Raw genomic sequence first — 22,682 nt, 5'->3', positions numbered from 1 at the left:
AACTTGTTTTAGTATAAGGGGTCAGGGGAGGAAAAATCATATAATCATTTTTAATAGCAAAAAACTAAAGCTAAACTGAAGAGCTAATTTCCTCTCATTACTGCAGCCTAGTCAACTCCACAGGGGTCTTTTTTTAATCCAGGAGATTCTCCTTGCTATTATTTTCCCAAATTTCCATTTGAGACCATTCTTAGTTTTGTATTGAAAGCACCCAAGGAGCAGCCATGGTTGTTGACTGCAGAAAAGAGATGGGAACCAAAGCACAAAGATCTTCTGGGAGCTGAGGAATTGTGGAGAAACAACTGGCATGGATCTATGGGAGTTGGACTCCTGTGCCCATCAGCTCCAGCCCAAACACTGTCACTGGTGTTCCCTTTCACATCCCAAGGTTTCCTCATGGGAACAGCTTCCTAGCTTAAGAGGAGCAGAAGTGCAGTGATTCTTCACATCAAATTGGGAATGAACTTTACACCGTGACCAGGCAGCTCTGTTGATCTTTCCAATGTGTCTGAGGCTGTGCTGCAGCTCTGTGGGTGACATCCTGCTGTGCAGGACTCTTTGATTGTTCAAAGTTGCCCAATGTTTACTGATTTCAACATGATTCTGCTACAGGGAATGGCAGAGAGGAGGGCAGGACTTTCTTCCTGCATCAGCCACTGATATTGGGTAGGTTTGGGTTGTTTGGGTTTTATCCTTTCTCCCATCAAGATTTCTCCTTTTTTTTTTTTTTTCCCTTCCTTCTTTTTTTCTTTTTCTTTTTTAAACTAATTTTAGCTGCCATGGACACCTCAGCTCTCACACCAGCCCTGTGAAGTGCTGAGAGCTCACATGGTCTCACTGGAGCCAGAAGCAATTCTTGCTTTGAGTGTCGGGGTCCAAGGCTCTGAATTTTGAACAGCCAACCCTAAGGGAGCAGCATCAAAGGTACAGGCCCCCATCTTTCTTCTTCCTAATGCTCCTAAATATGTTTACATCTGCAGATGAAAGTTGCTTAACCGATACAGAGAACAATTCATTACTATTTTATTCTTTCTACAGCTTAACAAAATTACCCTTTCTGTGACCTGCAAGTCAGGAGAGCCTTTCACATGTAGCTTTGCTGGATTTAGAGTTCTGATGCAAACGCCCCCAGATAAGAAGTCTGCAAACAAACGATCTGCTGATTACGTGTCACTTCACCCATCACCAGCCCACCACCCCAGCTCTGCCGACATGTGGCTTTGTGGGGCCACAGTGACCTGGATAAAGTATTTACCAAGGCAGGGAGACAGGAGCTGGGATGTGTTTTATGGCCCCATGACCCGGATCACTCAGCAGCTCAGCCACACCCACAGGTGCCTGCACTGGCATGGGGAGGGCAGGACTTCAAGGGCTGGGACCCACCACAGGTGTGCAGGCTTGGGAACTGTCTCTGCTGGTGCTGTCTGAGCTCTGGTGGCACCAAATGACAGCCACTGCACACACGGTTACCTCGAGATAGGCTGAATTAAAAGCTGTCTGCACATCAAAGTTCAATCTTGCAAGCTTTGGGCATCCTTTCATGTAGTGCTGCAATCATCCAACACCATGCAATTCCCTTAACCCCTACCTTATAAAATCTTTGCCAGAAGAAGGGTTCAGCCTCTCTTTGAAGCACCAAACAGCTCCTTGGAGCTCTAAAATGATACAAAGCCAGAGCAGAATATTACAAAGCTGTTCAGAAACTTTCCACAGAAACCACCGCTAGCAGACATCAAAAGGCAAAAGTTTCCATCACCTGTTAGCAGGATACTTCCACCATTATTTTTAACAGTGGACAATTGGTACTCAGTAGTTTTCCATCACTTTTTCCAGAACAGAAGAGATGAGCAGACAAGAGCAAGGGAAAGAACAGCCTTTTGATGTTGCTGGAGAGGTTATTTGCATGCAAAGCTGCCTTGTTCTGCCCCCTGGATTCCAGTCAAGGTTTTGGCCTGGAAGCCAGTATTTCAGGAGGAACTGCATTGTTAAAAGATGAGCTGCTGAGGAAGACTCCCTGATTTCTGATGAGTTATTTTTAAGGCAGCATCTGATGCGAGTATCTCCCCGTGAGGTCATAGCTTGGAGCTAAATTCACTTAATTACAGCCTTCCCATTAAAATAAGGATATGAAGCAATAAAAGAGGCATTGGCTGCATCCCTGCTTTATTGTTATCAGTCTCAACTTGCCCTTGACTAAGCACAGAAGGCTCCAGGCCAGCCCTACCTGCTCTTCACTCCCGTATTGCCATACACAGCCTTGCTAAATCCATCAAATGCAACTCCTGTGACTTCGTGATTTTATAGACTGCACCCCCCGCAGTCCCTGTGCCAGGAAGAAGGAAATACGTGACACACTTCTATCCATGGCTGATTTCAAAGTCTGACTGCAACTTCTCCCTCAGTCGTGTCACCCAGGCACGCTCCTTCCCCAGTGCCTGATTGAGCCAGCTCACGCTGCACTGTCCCCTCCTTTCGGGGACCTTTTGCTCATCATGTCTCTCTTCCCAGAACTTAGAATGGCTTCTTTTGGAGGTCTCACCCCTTGTCAAATCTGGCAGAAGTGGCCCACAGACTCAAATTTATCTTTGGGGATGAAACGCATGTATGTGGTCACATCAGCCTTTTCCTTTAGGAAATCAAGCTGACAGGGGAAGCTAAAGATGTGGCCCAAAGTGCCTTTTTCTTTTGCCTGCACCATGCTGTGGCAGTAATGCATGAAGCTACACCATGACCAAAAGGATTATTCTAACCTCGGATCTCTTCCATAAAAATTTGCTGCCTCCTTCACACCTCTTTGTGCACAGTGAGCACAGATGTCAATAGCATTCATCTGAAAAAGCTTGGAAATTATTTTGGACACAGTTTAACTGCCAACAACCACACCACAATTAGGTCTCCCCAGCTATGAGCAAGACCTCAGGGTATTGGAAAAAGTCCAGCAAAGGGGAGAGCCCCAAGCACCAGAGTGAACAGGCAGAGCAATCTGTGAGGGGACAGGGGACACGAATTCTCCCAGCCAGCACAGGCAGTCAGCACTGCAAACACAGCAAATACTTGTCTCACTTCACCATCAGACGGGTTTTCTACAACCAGCCCTGTATTCACACATTGCATGAATAGATCCTAACCAGCATCAGCCAGTAAATTTACTAAAGAGAGGCCAAATTCCACCATCATTTTCTTGCCCGGGGTCTCATCCCTTTTGGTTGCATAATAAATAACAGCAGCAGAAGTTGCTCCCAGAACACTGATAAATTAGCACATGTTTCATTTCCTACTTCAAAACTTGCTGCCACATGATTTGGATTGATTATCAAGTGCCCTGTAATAAAGGGGAGGACGTGGGATTTGGCTGGCACAGTCTCTCCCAGGCAGTGACCCACAGGACTGTGATGGATGAACAGACTTGATTAAAATCAAATGACTCACAAAGCACTTGAGCATTACATTTGCTGGAGAAAACAGTTGCTCAGAGATAGGATCAGGGACTGAATGAAGGAGTCATGAAGTGATAGTAATGCTGCAGCCTGATGGTCTAAGGGCAATTCCTGTAGTAACAGGCAATTTATTTTATGGGGGAAAAAAAAAAGGCAATTTTTCAGACATGTTCAAATCCAGCAAATCTTATATCTTTATATTGCCTTATGACAGGGACCCTTTATACCTATAAATGTAGGCTTGCTGAAGCAAAGCTTTTGTTTCACTATTAGTTTTACTTATCTCTGTTGACCTACAGCAGAACCTGGCTAATGGCAATGAAAGGACTTTTCTATCAGCAATAACTTTCTGTGTACACACAGCCAAAACTGAGCACAAATACACCTCACAAAGGTGAGGCAGAGGAGGATGAGGATGAAGGCAAAACAAGGGAGGTCGGCAGAGAGGGTGGGGATGAAGGCAAAACTGATGTGCCAGAATCAGCAAGGGAGGTTTTGGCTGCCCTGGGAGGGGGAGCTGATGGAGATTCCTCTTCTCCAGCCTGAACAAACCAAGTGACCTCAGTTGCTCCTCACATGGCTTCTCCTCCAGACCCTTCTCAATCTTCGTGGCCCTCTTTGGATGCTCCCTAACAACTTTATATCCTTCATATATTGTTTATATCCTTCATATATTGTTCAGCCCAAAAGGCTGGAAAGTACCTCTAAGCTCGAGTCCAACCATTAACCTGACATTGCCACTAACATTTCTCTCGTTTACCTTTAATTTCTATTTCCACCACTCCTGTGTTCAGCCCCTGGTTTTGCACAACCCCTCAGTGCACACCAGGCTCCCCTGACCCCACACCTGGGCTCACACACCTCCTGCTGCCCCAGCACCTTCTCCAGCCTCTGCAGCAAGGAAAACACCATCCAGAGGACAAGGAAACCCCTGCGGCAGAGCCTGGCTCTGTGCGAGGGGGGAGAACCCACGGAGATGCCACCGGGGACGGGGATGGGACAAGGACTGGGAGGATGGGGACATGGGCTGGGAGGATGGGGACAAGGAGTGGGAGGACGGGGATAAGAGTTGGGAGGATGGGGACACGGGCTAGGAGGATGAGGATAAGGGATAAGGGAGAATGGAGACAGGGGCTAGGAGGATGGGGACAAGAGCTGGCAGGATGGAGAGAAGAGTTGGAAGGCTGGGGACACGGGATGGGAGAATGGGGACAAGAGTTGGGGGCATGGAGATACGGGTTGGGAGGATGGGAACAGTGGATGGGAGGGTAGGGACAAGGATTGGGAGGATGGGGACAAGGGCAGGGAGGATGGGGACAAGGTCCGGGGATGCGGGGGCTGTCCCAGGGCACCAGGCAAGGCTCTCCCGCTCGCTGGCAGCGCTCGCAGCCCAGCGAGGGGCTGGCCCGGCCCGGCCCGGCCCGGGGGAGGAGCGGGGCGGGCTCAGGTGTGCCCGGCCCTGCCCTCGGCCCGGGATGCGCTCAGCGGCCGCACAGCGAGGGCAATGGAGCCGCTGGAGACCAACAGCAGCTGCAGCAACGGTGGGTGCAGCCCCGGGGCAGCGGGACCGGCCCGGTTCGGCACCGCGGAGCGCCGGGACCCGGGCGGGCCGGGCCGGGCCAGGTCCGGGCCAGCGCGGCCGCTTCGGCTCCGAGCCCGCCGCACCCCCGGCTTTGGGGCTGTCTCTGTCACTGCTCTGCTTGGGGTGTTTTCCTGCCTTTGGGGGTTCTTTTCCCTTTTTTTTTTTTTTTTTTTTTTTTTTGAGGTCTGTATAGGAATGGGGAAACTTGAGCAGCCGGCACCGCGCTCTGCCAGCCCTAAGGTGCACAGAAAAGGCAGGAGTTGGGTTTTTTTCCTTTAAGGATTATTTAATCCAGTCGATAATCACTGCTTTATGCTTGTGCCCGGTAGTACCTTGTGGAGATTTTTACCCAGCCGAGGAGGCAAGTTCCCCCCTTATTCCCCAGGAAATATTTCCACGATCAAAAATATTTTTCCTAGTAGGAAAAAAAAAATGTTATTAAGGAACCCTTTGAAACTCATCTAGAAAGTCACTGGTATTTTTTCCTTTAGAAAAACGTTTATAGTCAGCTCAGATCCAAAGCCTCAGCTGTGTGTGCCGGAGCCAGGGATTGCAGCTGCATGAGATCTGAGCCAGGCTCCTGGTTCAGGAAAAATGTGGGGCCCATGCCCAGGCTCCTGACACTGCTGGGAGCAGTTCAGCCATTCCATGCTCCTGCCTACAAATACTTGCTCTATAATTCCTATGTGAGTTCAGGCAAAAAAACAAAAAAGAAAGAAAAAAAAGGAGTCTTTTACTACAAAGAGGCTTTTGTACTCCACCTGGCTGCTCTGTCCCTCATGGTCATAGTCACACTAGTCACACCGACTTTACTACACTTGGGGTAAAGATTGCAGTAAAAGATGTGCTGGGTGTGGTACGAGTGTCAGGGGAGGAAGAAACTCAGCAGTTTTCCCACCCCCACACAGCAACACACCTTGGCCAGAGCCACAGGGCGCTTTTGGTATTAACAGCAGAACCTGTGCCTGCTCTCAGTCATTCCACACTGGGTTTGCTTTAGGAGCACTCAGGCATTCTTCAAATAGGTAGAATAAACCCATTAAACAGTAGAGAAAATGAATTGTCTGAGATGGATCTGATGTTGTCTTATGACGCAGCTCAGCACACAGAATAGGAACAGATGCACAGTTACAGTGTTGGCATCACTCCACATTAAACCCTAAGTTATATTTGCAGATGAGCTGGCAGGTATGTGGATTGGTGTAGCTGGCTGGAAAGCACCAAAGCCTTTGGATCAATAGGGTTAAGTGTTGATAAGGCCTCGTTCAACCCCATAACATTGGAGTTTGGTGGAGATACTCTGGCATGTATATTTGGAAATTCAAATTAATTTTTAGAGATCCTTGTGGCCTGCCAGCTTGGTATGTAGACTCATTCAGTGTCAAAGAGATGCTCGAACTGCAGGCCATAAATCTGTCAGACAACACCCTGCCATTTCCACACGTGAGTAAAGAGGTGTCCTGAACTTTTGAGATCTTTGGGTGTTGGTGTGACAGCACGGGTGGCTGTGCAGGGGGACACCTGAATGAGCCTAAGTGAGTAGGGACACTGTTGATAGTCATGTCAATAATTTGCTGTTTTGTCTCCAAGGGTCTCTGATCACCGTTTCGTGCCTTTCCCACCGGGTGGTGTGCCAAGTGATCAGCAGTGCTGTCCCATCTGACCCTATCCCTGACAATGGCACTTCGGATAGTTCCTGGATAACTCGGCTGGAAAACAATTATGGATTCTACATTGGCCTGGGCTTGGCTGTCTTCTCGAGCTTCCTCATCGGGAGCAGCGTCATCCTCAAGAAAAAGGGACTGCTAAGGCTGGTGGAGAAGGGAGGCACCAGGGCAGGTAAGGCTTTCCTGGGGGCAGGAGGGGGAGGGACCACCTGTTCCTAGGACTACACACACAACCCAAATTTCAGCACTCCTGAGGCAAGGGAACCCCTTTGGGTACAGTTAGTCTTCCATCAGCAATGTAAATAGGAGCTTTTGTGGATGCATCTTTGTGTGTGAGACCCAGACAGCAGTGCTGTGTGGGAGCTGAGAGCTAATTCACAGGCCTGGCATTGGATAGGAGTTAATTTACAGTCTCTGTATTGGAAAGGAGCTAATCTACAGAGCCCTGCCTTGGAAGAGCTCAGCTAAAACAGCGTTCTCCTGCCTGGCAGTACAAATAGCAAGTGATGTCCTGTGAGATCCCACTGCCCCCACAGCAGAAGAATGCGTGCCCATCACGCAGGAATGTGAGAGGCCAGGAGGAAGCAGAATGCTAAAAGCAATGAAATGGGTCCCTTTGCACAAAGCCACAGCTCAGGGCCGTGCCCCAGTCCGGAGCTCCAGGCAGCTTTGCCACAGGTCGGTGAGACGAGGATGCAGGGATTGCAAGAGCTGTGTGTGGATGCAGGACAGGCTGGCTCCGTGGGAACTCTGTGGTTTCAGAAGGGATCTTTTGGAGCTGTGTTGCACAACAACCTGCAGGTAACTTTCCTCTAGCACCAGGCTCTCAGGGCGAGGCGTGTGTTTATGTGTACACACACATACATTTATATGGGTATATATGGATGGGCAGTGGTGGAGCAGCACTGCCTAGAGCAGAATTGCACTGTGGAATTGGACACATCCCATCAGCATTGCAAACATGCTCCAGCAGCAGGGTAAATCCTACCTGGAAGCTGACCTACTTACATAACTCCAAAACAGAGCAATGATGATTAAAACACTGCTGCTTCCCAGTTCTGGCCTAGGAACAGTTCTTAAATAATCTTTCAGAGGAAGTAAATATCACCATCCCCGTTTTACTCTGTGCCCGTATGGGGACACAGAGGCATGGAATGCTGAAGTGTCTGTCCAGAGACAGCCAGCAGAGCTGCCAACAGCAGCTGAGCCTCTGGGCAATCTTGGGTCCATCCCCATCCTCTGTTGCTGGGCTGGCCACACACAGATGCTGAACACAGATGGGTTTGCTTTTTGACATTATACTTGCACAATGAAATATCAGTATTGCTTCAACTGTAGATGTCTCTCTCATTCCCTCCATGAACTCTTCCCACGGCAGAGCCAAGTGAGTAAAACAAGAGCAAACCCCTCCCTATATTTCAGAATGTTTAACCTTCTGAAAGGAATTAGAGATTAATGACAGAAAATTGCAGCTGACAAAAAGAGTTCTTGGGAAAAACCTCGACCAAGCAAAAAGACCCTAAAACAAATAAATCAGCAATTTCTGAGGAATACCAGAGCATAACATTTGAACTTCAGCATTTATGGAGTTGTTGAGGAACCAGAAGAGACTGAACTCTAGCAGATTTTTCCCTGTGTCCTGAAGTCTTCATTGCCCCTTGTTTTATCTCACCCTGTAATCTCAGTCCCATTGTGTCACCCCTGCTATCTGAGTACATCACTTTTCTCCAAGGCAAGCCAAACACTGCTGTTACTGACAGCTCCAGTCAGGTCACATTTATCAAAACATGGGCTCTCCCTGACCTAGCAAAATCAGGGTTCACCATGTCAGCAGGCTCAAGTTCCTTATGTCCACCAGCCTGTGAATTAGGACCAGAATTGGATTAGCTCCCAGCACAGTCCATTCTTCCCTGTTCTTTGTCACACTCTTCCCCTTGCAATTTATCCCTCTCCAAAGGGACATTCTCATCTCTTGCTCTGAAGAATATGGTTGTTAATTGCTGCATGTGCTTTTCTTCCCCAGGAGATGGAGGCCATGGCTACCTAAAGGACTGGCTCTGGTGGGCTGGCTTGTTAACCAGTAAGTAGGATCTGATTCCCTGCGTTTGCAGCTTTTCCAGAGTCTGTCCTTGTGAATGAGATGTGGAACAAACTGAGCATCGTGCTTAAAGCCTGTTTTCTGTCGGGTTCCCCCATCCTCAGCAGAGATTCCTCAGGGAGAGGAGAGGCAGTGATCCATGCAGGATCTCCCTCTCCATCCTCCTGCAGAACTGGCAGGACCTGCTAGCTCAGTTTTACCTGATCAAAAGCATGAAAAGCCAGGTTTTAATGGGGCAGCTGGCAGGGCTGCCTGTGTACCAGGCACAGGGCAAACAGCCTCCCCTCAGTGCCTGGGGGCTCCAGGAAGGTTTCCTGCTGCAGCAGCACAGGGAGATAACAGAGGTGTTGGCAGCACCTCCTTCCTTGAAAAAACTTGCTTTCCTTTGAAACAAGACTTAAAACCTTTATTTTATTTCCTGCTGCAGCATTACAGTATCTTCTGAAATTGGGCTCAAAGCTGCACAGAGAGCAGCAGGTTTTACAGCAGGGTGTCTCAGAGCCCTCTTTTGTGGCTCTCACCGTGGCAGCTGCAGCACAAGGTGCCCCACAGTCACAGCTGCTGTGAGCCAGCACAGCCCTCAGGGGACAGGGACAGCCAGAGAGGGACACCACAGCCCCGAGGACACGCTGTGGAGGGGACACACAGCTCCCAGTGCTGGGCTCCCACAGCCTGGCTGGGCTGGGGGTTCATGAGCCCACCTGGGGCAGCCCTGATCTGGCCAAGCCCTGGCACCCCCAGCCCTTCCCATGGAGGGGTTCCCTTCTCCAGGGGTGCCTCTTCTAATTGGAAATAGAATTTTCACCCACTGTCTGCCCCTGTTTAGCAGCAGGATGGAACCCCCAGCATAAAGCCCACTCTCTGAGTGACTTCTTGCTGGTCTGCAAACCCCCAAGAGAAAACTCAGAAAGTTCTCTGTAACTCACTGGTATTTATTTTTCTTATGTTTGTTTAGTGGGTGGAGGGGAAGCTGCCAACTTCGCTGCCTATGCCTTTGCTGCTGCAACTATTGTCACGCCTCTGGGGGCTCTGAGCGTGCTCATAAGGTGATTTTTGTGTCTATAATTTGCAATTTGCCTTTTTTTTTTGTCTTGTTTGCCCGTTTGACTCCGTTTGACTTGTAAAAATAGACTTGAAGGGATACTAATATGATTTATTCTGCCCAAAGGAAAAAAAGCTTCAGTGTTTTCTGAAAAACACTTTTAACAGTTGTTGTCCTTTTCGGGGATCATTTGGGAAACATTGAATTAAGTAGCTTGCCCTTCTGGAAATGCTGGATGTGGAGAGCAACCACATACACTGCAGGTTAAGTTATTGCAAATGTCTGCATTACCTCATTCCTTATTCCAGCTCTTTAACCATTCATGGTTGGTGGGGTTTTAATGTTTGTTTGTTTTGTTTAGTTTTGTTTTTGTAATCAAGAGTACTAAAAATTTAAAAGGAACAAAAATACCAGGCTTGTTTTCAAACTGCCTTTCACCTGCCTTTTATTTTATAAGCCTTTAGGCTCCTCTCATGTTGTAGGGTTTTATACTTCTGGCTGTTCCCAAAAGGGCTGAATCCCTATTTTATTTCTTTATTTTTAAATAGGAGATTCCTACCAAAATACATGGCTTTGGCTACTTAAGGTTTTATAGAAAAACTGTATTATGAAATGCATAAGCAAACTAAGATATAGGACTGCTCTGGTGTCTTGCCCAGACTTTTTTTGGATAACAACTAGAAATTTTTGCAGATGTATCTGTAGCCCCAGTACTTTCAGAGTTTCTCTGAGGCTTAATAGTTCTGATGGTTTAGTTAAAATCAACATAGCTTTTTTGTTGTTAGGTTCAGGTGTTTTCTGTGTTACACTGGCCCTTGAAGTAATTTTCTTGAGCACTAAAAGCTTCATAATGCCCAGAAGCTCCTGCATGATTTTGCCAACCCTGAAAAAGTATTTCAGAGGATGTGCTAAAACATTCAGCATTTTTGCACCTTGCTGACACAAGAGCTGTGATGTACAGGTCACACCTGCACCCCTGCAGGTTCAGCTGTGATAGATGCCATGTGATTGTGTATTAACCCACTGGAATCCAACTAATTTACACCAGAATTGCGTCCTTGTATCACATGGAAGCATTCTTAACTTTCTTAGAGCTGCTGTTCCTTCTTTAAAGGAGCACAAAGCAGCGGCTGATGTTTTTCTGTCCCATGCAGTGCCATTCTGTCCTCCTATTTGCTTGGAGAACGGCTCAACCTGCTGGGGAAGCTGGGCTGCCTGCTGAGCCTGGTGGGCAGCACTGTGATGGTCATCCACGCCCCAGAGGACGAGGAGGTCACCACTCTGGAGGAAATGACTTCCAAGCTGCAGGAGCCGGGTACGCGCCAGCCGCGCTTTCCCTCTCGGGGCTGGGCAGTGCAAACCCCTCCCCGTGGCCGCTGCTGGAGCTGTGAGTTCTTCTCTCCCTCCTGCAGGTTTCCTGGCTTATGCTGCCATCCTCCTGGCTCTCTGCCTCCTCCTGATCTTCTTCCTCGCCCCCCGTTACGGCCAGAGCAACATCCTCATCTACCTCACCATCTGCTCCGTCATCGGCGCCTTCTCCGTGTCCTCCGTCAAGGGCTTGGGAATTGCCATCAAGGGCTTCTTTGCTGGCCAGCCTGTGCTGCAGAACCCACTGACCTGGATCCTGGTCATCACGCTGGTGGCATCCATCACCACCCAGATCAACTACCTCAACAAGTCTCTAGACATTTTCAACACCTCTTTGGTGTTCCCCATCTACTACGTGCTGTTCACCACCATTGTCATCACCACTTCCATCATCCTCTTTAAGGAGTGGGTCACCATGACCGTGGTTGACATCATTGGGACAGTCTGTGGCTTCCTCACCATCATTCTGGGGGTGTTTTTACTCCATGCTTTCAAAGACATGGATGTCAGTTTAGGGAATTTACCCCAAGTCCTTCAGAATGAGCAGCCATCACAAGTGACCAGAGATGACAGGAACATCCTGATAGAGGTGGACAACTCCAGCATCGCCCCAGAGGATAAACCCAAAGTATTCATGCTCTGCACTTAGGGTGTTACATGCTGGGGAGTGGAGACTGGGTGGGTGATTTCAATATTCCAGGTGCCAGGGGAAAAATTTAAAAAGGAAAAGTAGAAAATTAAATGAATGGTGTCCTTTCCAAAGTTAGATATTTCTGCAGGCTTTTGGACTGGATCTCTGTCATGGTGTGGCAGCAAGGGGTGTGTTTAATCCTCTCTGGGCCCTAATGCATGCAGCCACTGGAAACAAAAATCCTCTAGAAATACGATAGTGCTGGAACAAAGCTCCTCTCTGAGGCCCCTTCCCATCTCCTATTCTTGGCAGGGCTAATGTTTACCCTTCACTCCTTCCCCCGGGTGGCCATTGATGTCTTTGTTTCCAGGCCCTGATGGATCATTGATTAGTGATTTTTGTCTCTTTTTGTTTCCTTTCTAGGCACTTGCATGAACTCTAAATACACACCAGCCTCTCAAGAGGAGGTGAGAGACAAGGACTGAACGGTGCTATTCAGACTCTGCTCATCCATGTTTAATCACTTGCTCTGCTAAGGGGACAAGAATATTGGTGAATATGGGCAAAACACGGTGAATTTTGCAATAGCTGCTCACTCAGGCTCAGTGGCAGGACTCAAACCATGACGTGTTTTTACAGAGAGATCTTTTTCAGCTTTTGGTTTTTTGCGAGGTGCAGGAGTTTCCCTGAAGCAGTGTTAATTATTTTTATGGGAGTTTTGTTAGTTTGGGTTCTATTTTTCCTGAGCAGCTCTGGTGCCCAGGCCTTGGTGAAGTTGCTGGGCCTGACCCAGACCCCACCTGAGGAAGGGCAGGGGAGCTCTGGCAGGATAAACTCCATATAAAAAAAAACTCTGCCATTATCTCCAAGACTTCTTGTGACAATTTTTTCAGTCTGAAATACCATGTGGCTGTAAATAAGTTTTTCTTTCCTCAGGAAATACCTTGACCTTGGAAAACCCCCCCTACATTCTTTGAGCCTCATGAGGTGTCCTCTGAGATGCTCACCTGATTTCACCTGGGTGTGAGCATCACTGAGCAAATACAATGTGGGGCTTTGGGAGAGAGGACTATGCAATCTCCTATTTTAATAACATTTCAGTGCTATCTTTTTGGAATGTGGAAAGGGAAATAAAGGGTTTTTTTTTAAAAATAAAACAAAAGCTGCAGGTGGATCTGAAAGTTTTCATTGTTTCATCTTACTAGTGTAGCCCTAAAGGATAAAGAGGCTGAGGGACAGCTGAGAACAGAAAGAGCATCTGGAGCAGAGTAAAACGGCAGCGACCTCCTTTGGTGGCAGAAAATAATCCAAGTCACTCACTCCAGCTTTGGCATCCTAATCAGTGTGATGCTTCGTGCATTGTATTTTAGAAAATGGCTGTAAACGGGACCCACCTTTGTTCACTCTAGAAGTGCATTTCATTAAAGCAATCCTGCCATCCCTGCAGAAATGCCATGTAGAAAATGAAGATTTGAACTGAGGTAATAAATAGACAGTGAAAGACTATTTGTTAATGACAACCAACAAATTTTATTAAAACTAGGCAAAAGGCACAATGAATTGCATTCTTCAAGTATTTGCATAGATGCATAGAGAGCATTCTTGTAAACCATTAACATGTGGACACAGGAGAAAGTGAGATGTATTTTGTTATAAATTCTCCCAAGTAATATTATCTTTCCAAAAAAAACAGGTTTTACCATCTTTTACTCCTGCTGCAGTTCCCCTGGTCTCATTCACTCAACTTGCACACATCTGAAAGTTTAAAAGGATTTAAATAAAACTACCTTTTGGAGATTTTTGTGATATTCCAGCAATAAAGTTTTCTATTAGAGTTTGGGCAGGTCCAGTTGTTCTGTTGTTCTCTGAGCGTTGTGTGTCCAGGGCATTTTACAAAACCATGATCCCATGCTCACTTGAAATGAAGTGAAAATAATTTTGGTGACTTTTGGTGGCTACTTGCTGAAGATCAGGGGCTGGAGCAGAAGTGCTGCTGCCCTCAGTGAGGGCTCAGATATGAGATCAAGTTCTTGTGGTTGAACCAACAATTACAGTGTATGTACAGTCCTGCTGCACTGTGAGCAGCCAAACCTGCCATTGCATACCAAGAAACAAGGAGTTTGGGGGTTCTTTGAATACACATTTTTATATGTAATATAGCCCAGCTATCAAAAAAAGACAAAAGATTAGAAAGTTTTTACTTGCCCTCCCTTATTTCAGAAAGAGTTTTTTAGATTGGTTTGTTTTCCAGGCACACAGAAGGTAAGAAAAGGTCTAAAATTACTAAGATAAAGAATAATCTATAAGAATTTCAAGACACACCATGTGAACTGTTTCCTTGTGGAGAAAGAGGTAGTAAAGTTGTGAAAATTAATGTGACCTAAGTCATCCTACAGATACACTACTTTATATAACTACAAATTTAATGAGTTCTTAGGGTTTATCTGGGATTTCTTTAATGAGCAGATCTTAGGGAAAGAGAACCAGCTAACAGGACTAATTTTCTTTATGCCAATAACAGTTTTTCACATGTGGAGCAGCAGTCATGGTCTTTGAGGATTTGTCCATAATAAATCAGACCACAGCTCCAGCTTTCCCTGTGTTCTCCTAGGAAATAATTTCAAGGAAAAAAAAAATCTGGCATAACAAAAGTCTTATTTTAAAATCCTGAGAAAAAAAGACACATACAAAAGCCAAACTATTAGGAGAAGAAAAAACTAAATTCATAAGGGAGGGTCCTCAGGGTCAGAACCATCAGCTGCTTAAAGTGCACACAGACAGCTCTCTCCACCCCTGGCCTGGAGAAAAAACCTGGAGTAAGAGAGCTGCCCTACAAAAGCACCATATGTTGTGTTAATATTTTGGCTGTTTCACCACCTGGGCATTTTTCAGGTGGGTTTCTCACTGGTTGGGGGAGCAGACAGCCCATGCTGGGTTACAGCTCAGCACAGACCAAAGCCTGAGCAGACACATGCAGAAGCATCTCCAGCTCAGGGTACCGCACGCTGCTCTCAGCACTGCCTGCTGCTGGGATTCCTGCTGCTGGGATTCCTGCTGCTGGGATTCCTGCTGCCCTTGTGCCCTGGATCTGGGCCAGAGCTGCCCTGTCGTACCTCGAGTGTGTCCTAATGACATGGATTGGAGCTCATGGGCAGTGCTGGGGCTGATCTTGGGATTTACAGCACCAAGGGAAGACAAGCGAGTGCTGGAGGACAGAAGGGTTGCAATGCTCCTGCAGAAGAGGATTATATGGGGGAAACAATTAAATAAAAAATAATCTCCTCTGCTAAAGCTGACCAAAATCCACAGTGGCCCCACAAATTATATTTCCATGGTTGGCTCCCTGTTGGGGCCCCATTTGCCACCCCCTGTAAACAGAGAATAAACTGAAGAATGTTATCACCAGCTGCCTTCTGCTCTCCCCAGAGGCAGTGGGTTCTGTATAGCACCAATATGCTCCTGCAGCTGCATGGGGGGGCTGAGGAAGCCAACAGGGCTCACATGAAAGCCCATCAAGGCCAGCACCTGCACTCACAGCTTGTTCTCCCTGGTAACACTTAAATAACTGATTAAAAACACGTGAAAACCCCATCACCCCATCCCTGCTCTGGATATTGCACAACAATATTTAAATACCGTATAAACAAGTCATGCCTATGTGGAAAAGGCAGAGAGGGTCCAGCTGAGCCTGGCGTGTACCTGGGGCACCCCTGGCATGCCTGACTGCAGCCTGGTGAGCCACAGAGGGAACAGGGGTGGGGCAGGAGGACAGGAGCTGGGACACTGTCCATGGCAGTGAAGGTGTGAGTGTGTTTTTGGGTGATGAAGGCCATCCAGTGCCCTCTGAAGACCAGAGCCAGCCAGGAACAGGCTGCTTCAGGAATGTCCACGGGAGCCTGGCTGTCCCACTTTCAAGTTGTTCACTGCTCCAGCTGTCCAGGTACCAGGATTCTGGGTGAGATGGAAAAAGGGGAGAAGGAGAGGAGTGAGCACTGATGAATAATGAGCCCTGTCCTCGCCCTCTGCCAGAGCTGATGTTACCCTGTGTGCACTCACAACTCAGTGCAGCACATAGGAACTCTCCCACAAGGAATTTCCTGCAGTTTTCTCCATTTTCCACAGCTGGCCTCCAGTCTATTGCAGGCTGGAGACACACAGCTGTGCTGTGTGGAGTGGAGATGTTCTGTGTTAAAGGGCCCAGTTTGCAGAACTCAGTGCCTAGAAGTCCCTTATTAAGTGCCTGCATTCAGGATGATTTTTGTGAAATTCTCTCTGTAGAGAAAGCATCTCCTTAAACCATGGCCAGAGAGGCTGGAAAGAATTTTTGTTCTTTACTGAGATCTTCAAGTCTTGTGTGACTCTTCATGTTTTGCTGCTCTTCACTAACACTTCTGGGTCCCACAGACCTTGACCCCATTGCTCTGCCCCACTCACAGAAATCCTTGCCTGAGGGAGAGTTCAGGGATGTGGAGAACTGAATTCACTGCTTTGCTCAACTCAATAAATTCTTAATACGAAACAGGTAAAACCAGAGACCCCTGCAATAAAGGTGACCAACCCACAGCCTCTCTCTCTCCACCCACCTGGGCTGTGCACAAAGGGATTTTGCAGGCTGATACTGTGTTTTTATTCCCATGGGGTGAGTGGTGCTTCCCACCCCTCTCAGTGCCTACCTGTGCCACAGGCTGGAGGTGTCCTGGGGCTCTGGTGTGCCCAGGAGGCAGTGGCACAGCAGGGCTGCTCCCCTGCCAGCCTCTGGATCTGGATGGGATGGGATTTGCTGGCAGAGCTCTCTGGGGTGGCCGGGGCCTTGAAATATCCTATGGAAGAATGAAATGGTTTTGAATTTAAGCCTTGGAAGCAATAGGTAACCTGTGTTCCAGAGCCTTTTTAATTAGCCACCCTAACTGATGCATTTCATGGCTGGAAGCAAGTTCCACACACATACACTCACTGTTTGTTTGCCTATACAGTGCCTGTAAACACTGTATGTGCATGTTCTTGTACCCATACAAACACACACAGACCCACAAGCAGTTATTATTTGTTTGTGCACACAGCTGTCCCCAATAGGATGCTCAGAGCATTATATTTTCCATTCATCTAATGAATTTCAGTGGAAAGCATGTCTCAGGGGGAGAAGTAACCCCCACAAGAGCCAATTGCCAGTTGTTGCTCAGGCTCTGGGCTAAGCTGCTGCTTTACAGGTGTTGATTTAACAAACACAGCTGCACTCACTACTTGGGAGGCACCCAAAACCCTGCAGTCTCCTCAGACTATGCATAAATGCAATGCTTGATGGCTTGGGGGTCTATTGCTCTCCAAGGATCTCGCCCTGTGACTCCAGGAAGGACAAACCAGACTAAATTCCACTGACTGCCAGGTCTGAAGAGGTCCTATAGGAATAGCAAGAGAGCAAATCTGGCAGATGCTGAAAACATCTAGGAAGGACGCTGCAACTAGCAAGAAGTGACATTAATTATTTCCCCTGTGTCTTCCCCAACTCATGGCTCCCCATTAACCCAGAAACAGCAAAGTTTCTTGTGGAAATCTATGAAAAGTGTTCCACCTCATAAGGCTAACTGAGATAAAGAGACTGGATGTGTTGGGGAGGGAACACAAAGGAGATCATGGGGAACTTGTCAACAAGCAGCTGGGAAGGATACCCATTCCTTATTGACAACACTCAGCTTCCTGCTTTTGTTTTAGCTTTCTTTCCTGCTGAAGTGCTGGCTGTTCACAGGAACAATGGAGCTAGAAACAAACCACATTCACTAAGAATTTGCTCCATAGGGTTTGTTTTCCTCTACATCTTTCAGAGAGAGGGAGCCAGCCTCCTGCTACCTGCTGTATCTGGGCCCTTTGTTTCTTTGAGGGCCCCAATATAATAACATTATTTTGCAAAATGGGTTTAAGTCAGTCTGAGTGACCTACCAACTTTCCAACAAGAATGTGGGCTCCATAGTAAGTTTAGAACAGAACTGTCAGTAAAAGAAATCAATCTTTCCCTTTAACCCTCAAAATAACCTCACACAGAGAATGCTCACATAAGAGGGGGTCAGTTTGGGTCAAGACCAACAGCTCCCCCAGGGTGAGAGGCTTCACCAGAACAAACCTCCCACCAAACAGCACCCACGGGACAGCAGCAGGACTCCATACCTGAGAGGGTGGAGGTTTGGGAGCAGGAGGGGCTGGTCTGCTCGGGGGTGTCCTCCGGGGAATGTCCTTTGGAAGTGCTGGTCCCGTGGGCTGCCCCACACTGCAGCTGGGGCTGCCAGAGAAGCTGGGTGGCTGCTGCCTGCTCATCTGCAGCCCTGGAGCTGGCTGACAAGGAGGCTTGGGTGGGATCTCAGGGAAGCCAATCACCTGTGCAAAAGAGGCCACAAATCCTCATGTGTTTCCACTTCAAACCACGCTTTATACTCACTGTGACACTTCTGAGGATCTACGTGAGATCCGTGAGCCACAGGGTAGAAATTATTGCCTGCAACACCAGAATGTGCTGTGTGTGTCTAGTGGGAGTTGATTAGATGGACTGGGACAGCTTGGGATCATGAGGCAGAAATGGAAATAAGAGAACAGAGTAATCCAGGCATCAGTGTGACACTGGCAAACAAACCCAGGGTCTGCCATTTCTCCAGTTGTGAGATGGGGGATGTGACAAGAGAGGATCCAGCAGGAGAGACAAGCAGCCACACAGGCCTGCTCAAATCCCAGCTCCTGCCTTTGAGGAAATGACTAGGAACAGGTGCTACACTCAGCTAACACTGACTGCCAGCCACGGGTGATGTCTGTCTCCTTTTCCCATCCTTTGATTAAACCACTCCCTCACTCCAGTGAGAGGGGAAACCACATCCCACACCTTGGGGCAGCTGCATCCCTGCCCTGCAGGTGGGAGGTGACCCTGCCCTTACCTTCCTCTGCTGCTGGGGCGTTCTCAGCTTGAAGGCAGGGTTTGCATGCCCAGTTCCAGAGGTGTCACTGGCAGTGAGAGAAAGAAGTGTTAGTGTCTTGATATGTTTTCTCCTTCATCTTCCTGTATTTACTATTTTGTCTTCACTGGAGTGAAAAATTGAGAAGTCAATATATACCAACAAATCATTTCAGTGGCAATCCTCACAGCATTTGCATTGTCCCTTCTGTCCTGGCAGAAGAGGGGGACAAGCAGACAAGGCACAGCACTGACAACTTACCCGAACTGAGGTGTCTTCTTCAGAGAACAGATGGCAAATTTACTCCAGCATTTCAGATAATAGAATAAAAACAAGATTCCTGTGAGAAGGAGAATGGGAGCCAGGATTGCCAGAGCTATCACAACCGCTGAAGAGCCTGAGGGCAGGAAAGCAGAGTTTGTTAAATGGAAAACTCTCTGCTCCCAACCAGCTCTGAAGTGTCCCTGCAGCAGAGCTGGTCCCTCTCACCTTCAGGCATTGGGGGACCACTGTCCAAGCTCCCTCCTGTCCCCTCCTTGTTGCAGAATGGGGGTGCCCACCCCTGGTTGCAGTGGCAGTTCTTGTTGTTGTTGCACACCTGGAGTGGGAAGATTCAGAGATTGAAGTGGAAGCTACTAAGAAGCCTGCAAGTGCAAACAAATTAAGCCCTTGCTGAATTAAACACTACAGGAGAGACTCCAGTAGGAGCTGAGTGACTGGAAACTCTTTTCTTCAGGGAGTGGAAGTGTCTTTCACTTCCTCAGAAATTCTCCCTTTCTCCAAAAGACAAGGATTCTTCAGCTGAAGTGCCAGTAACCCAAATTCAGCAGAAAAGCAGCATTTAGAAATGCCTTTCTCTTTTCTCTAAGCTGAAGGACATAAGTTTTCCCTTTCATCAAGTCAAGATTTCTTATTTTTTAGGCTTAAGAGCCTGGCCCATTGGTATTCGTCTTTTCTTTCCATCCTCTGAGCATTTAATTTGGGATAAACTGCCCTGAATGTAACTTTTTGTAACATTTTGTAAGTCTGATACTTTTTATTCCATCTAAACTGGACCCAGGATATTTTGCTTTAAGATTACTCCTTGTTTTTCACTTATTGCAAGCCATACGCCCTCAACAGACCTCCTTAAATTCTGTATCAAAGGGACATTTGTGGACCAGAAAATGCATCAAACAGGAAAGAAATATGCAAATCGATAGCCAAGAAGCCAAAATCCAGAGCAAAACTGAGGAAGACATCAGAACTGAGCTGAACAAGCATCCACAGAAGAATGGAAGCCCATCCTGCTTCAGCCTGGAGATGAAAGAGAAAACACTTACTCCATGCCCATGGCACTTCTTGCTGCAGCTCTCAGAATCAAAGATGATGGACATGTTCTGGCAGCGCCCCTCAAAGCAAACCTGCACACAAAGCATCCAAAAACTCAGTGTTAGCTCTTTGAGTTATCTGCCATGTCTGTCCCTGCCTTGTGCTATTTTGTCACTTTCAGGTCCCAGACACCTTGGAAATACAACTAATTAATTCCCTGGGCAGAATAACAGGAAATGAAATTAAACTGGTTCCCAAGCAAACATTTACTCACTACCCTAAATCCCAGTCACTGTGAATCAGAGAGAAGTGGGAGCTCTGCTGGCAATAGCCTGGCCATGTGGCAAGTCCCTGAAGGAGCTCTCACATGTCTTGGTTTCCAACTGTGCCTCACCTTTAAGTGAGACAAACCAACTAGCAAATCCCAGATTTAGCACTGGCCCTGAATTTCATCTGGCAGAGACATAAAGCCTTTGGTGTGTGCCCTTCCATCACTTCTCTGAAGCCCCAAAGGAATTATTTTTCTAACAAATACAGAAATCTCCTAGAAAAGCATTAGACGTAAAAAATTAATAGCTTGATAAGCACAAAGCACATTCTGGGTGGAAAAGAGAAACTCTGAACCTCCCCCAAGCCACTCCAGGCTTGTACCTACATGATGGCTCCCACACTTTGTTCCTGTCAGCACCAGGCCAGGGTCCAGCATCTCCTTCTCCTCACTGTCAGATCTGTACACGTGGGTGCCTCGGCAGCGCTGCCTGTTCACTGTGGTGTCTATGGGCACTGCATTGGGCTGCAGGGGCTTGAAAGCTGAGCTCTGGCACTGGATCTTCCCGCATTTAGCATCTCTGGTTTCAAAGGAAAGGCTAAAGTCATTATTCCTGGCTTACTGAACGGTTTGCAGACATGAGCTCTAATGTAAATTAAATCAGCAGTGCTGAGTCACGGTTAAATGAGCAGGCAGCTCCCAAGAATTATCCCAAGTGTCTGATGGATACTGATGGTACCACCCCACAGCCCCCATGGATGGGGCATGTCCCACCTCAACAAAATCAGAAGCAAGACTAAGAAATTTTTGTCTCAGTTAGAAAGCTACATTTATCTTAGAGATTTTTAAACCCCCCCTTCTGTTGCTCTGGGAGAATTTCAACTAGATGTTTGAAAATGGTGAACTGAAAGCTTCAGCTGTAAGGGCTCCAAGTCCCACAAGGATGCAGCTGGTTTCCCAGGAGGCAGAGGGAGGGAGTGAACCAATGCATGGGTCAGTTTTATCTCCTAGCCCATAATTTTGTAACATATAAAAACATCTCCAGTGAGCAGCTCTGGGCTGCCACTCTGCTTTGTACCTCATCTCACACTTCCTGTAATTCCCGTAGATGTCTTTCCCACAGTTCCCGTAGATGTCTCCAGCAGCATTGACCTTCTCAAAGCAGGCGTCTGGTGCTGGCTGTGCTCCTGCACAGACAGAAGAGACTCAAGTGGCTGCTCCATCTCACCCCATGCCAACCACTCACTTGTCCTTTTTCTGGAATGGTTGGAGCATGGGGAATTTTTTGCTGCCTCCTTGAGTAAGGCAGGAGAAAAGGCTCCTCAGAGTCTGCTGCTGACAGCAGGTATGGAAGGTGCTCCTGCCTTGCACAGGGTGAGGAGCAGCAGGAGTAGAGCATTTGCTGGTTCAAAGGACAGTGTGTTTTGCTGCAGGCAGTCCTTACCAGGCCCCCAGAGCTGCACACACTGGTCCCTGTAGGTGAGGCACATGCCACTGTAGCAATAAGCCTTTCCTCCATCACAGGGAGCCCCGTCAATCTGGTAAGAGTTGAGGGGACAGAAGGGGGACTCTCCAGTGCAATATTCTGGGAGGTCACAGAGTCCTGAGCTCTTCCTGCAGAGAGTTCCTGGAGACATCAGCTGAAAAGAGACAGTGGGAAAAACCCAAAATTACTGCTTGGCTCGTCTGTGGTTTCATGACTGTAGATAAGGCAGAACCTTGCGTGTGTCACTTTGTCTTCCTTGTCTGAGGCTTTTTGAGGTCAGCAGTGACTGGTGCCTCTGGGACTTCATTAGCTGGGTGAACTGTGTAGAGTAAAATTAGTGACTGGACCCCTTCCCCAGGTAGTGATGAGATCAGCACAGAATGTAAGGCTGCCAGGCCTCACGGGGACACTCATCCATCTCACTGTACCCTAGGGGAGGATCCAATTTACCTGAACCATTTCTGACAGATGTTTGTGTAATCTGTTCTCAAAACCCTCCCTGGCTGGGAAGTTAATTTCTGTATTTGCCTGTCACTTCTGCTGGAGACTTTTTCCTGATGCATAACTTATGTCTCCCTCGCTTACGAGTTTACTCAGTTCATTCTTCTCTTGTCTACCACATGTGGAGAACAAAGGGCATTCACAGTTACATCTGGGAAGTTGTTCCAAGTGAGCCCGGGTGGATTTCTGGAAATTGTTTTCCCCATGCTCAGGATAGGTCAGAAAGAGCATGCAGTCAATGTGCAAACATAAAGGTCAGCTTAAGAGAAATGTTTGCCCATGTTCATTTTTTAAGGTAATTTGTTGTCAAATTTGAGATCTTTGGCTCTAAAACCAGAAACATATTTTAACCAGTCACT

The 22,682-nt window shown here is 47.5% G+C and overlaps 2 protein-coding genes across 3 annotated transcripts in view; one reads left to right on the top strand and one right to left on the bottom strand.

The window, feature by feature from the left end:
- The first annotated feature begins 4,914 nt into the window (after positions 1–4,914).
- On the top strand, positions 4,915–13,659 carry NIPAL4 (NIPA like domain containing 4). 2 transcript variants are annotated; one of them, XM_014875939.2, is made up of 7 exons: positions 4,915–4,978; positions 6,610–6,858; positions 8,710–8,766; positions 9,740–9,830; positions 10,981–11,141; positions 11,239–11,822; positions 12,249–13,659. In XM_014875939.2, the coding sequence occupies exons 1-7, from the start codon at positions 4,942–4,944 to the stop codon at positions 12,258–12,260; spliced, it is 1,191 nt and encodes a 396-aa protein (XP_014731425.2). In that variant the 5' UTR covers positions 4,915–4,941; the 3' UTR covers positions 12,261–13,659. The 2 variants fall into 2 exon arrangements, with proteins under 2 accessions (XP_014731425.2, XP_088029664.1); XM_088173538.1 differs by lacking the exon at positions 12,249–13,659 and having other exon boundaries at positions 4,916–4,978; positions 11,239–11,969.
- ADAM19 (ADAM metallopeptidase domain 19) overlaps positions 13,332–22,682 on the bottom strand; it is a 33,232-nt gene continuing 23,881 nt past the window's right edge. Inside the window, exons 14-23 of the mRNA XM_014875937.2 lie at positions 21,781–21,976; positions 21,415–21,523; positions 20,724–20,916; positions 20,080–20,160; positions 19,247–19,355; positions 19,019–19,154; positions 18,740–18,806; positions 17,985–18,191; positions 16,499–16,645; positions 13,332–15,776 (exon numbers count right to left, since the gene is read on the bottom strand). Of these exons, the coding sequence (XP_014731423.2) occupies positions 15,702–15,776; positions 16,499–16,645; positions 17,985–18,191; positions 18,740–18,806; positions 19,019–19,154; positions 19,247–19,355; positions 20,080–20,160; positions 20,724–20,916; positions 21,415–21,523; positions 21,781–21,976 (1,320 nt within the window). The 3' untranslated portion in view covers positions 13,332–15,701. The remainder of the gene's footprint in view (positions 15,777–16,498; positions 16,646–17,984; positions 18,192–18,739; positions 18,807–19,018; positions 19,155–19,246; positions 19,356–20,079; positions 20,161–20,723; positions 20,917–21,414; positions 21,524–21,780; positions 21,977–22,682) is intronic.

The sequence above is a fragment of the Sturnus vulgaris genome, chromosome 15 (genome assembly GCF_052056855.1).
Source record: "Sturnus vulgaris isolate bStuVul1 chromosome 15, bStuVul1.hap1, whole genome shotgun sequence".
Classification (NCBI taxonomy): domain Eukaryota; kingdom Metazoa; phylum Chordata; class Aves; order Passeriformes; family Sturnidae; genus Sturnus; species Sturnus vulgaris.
This window is presented reverse-complemented; position numbering and strand designations above follow the sequence as displayed.

Excerpts from the sequence above, each read along its gene's own strand:
- NIPAL4 (XM_088173538.1), top strand. The coding sequence starts at position 4,942 with ATGGAGCCGCTGGAGACCAACAGCAGCTGCAGCAACG. Across the intron at positions 8,767-9,739 it reads GTGGGCTGGCTTGTTAACCA|TGGGTGGAGGGGAAGCTGCC; the intron begins GTAAGTAGGATC and ends ATGTTTGTTTAG. Across the intron at positions 9,831-10,980 it reads GCTCTGAGCGTGCTCATAAG|TGCCATTCTGTCCTCCTATT; the intron begins GTGATTTTTGTG and ends TGTCCCATGCAG.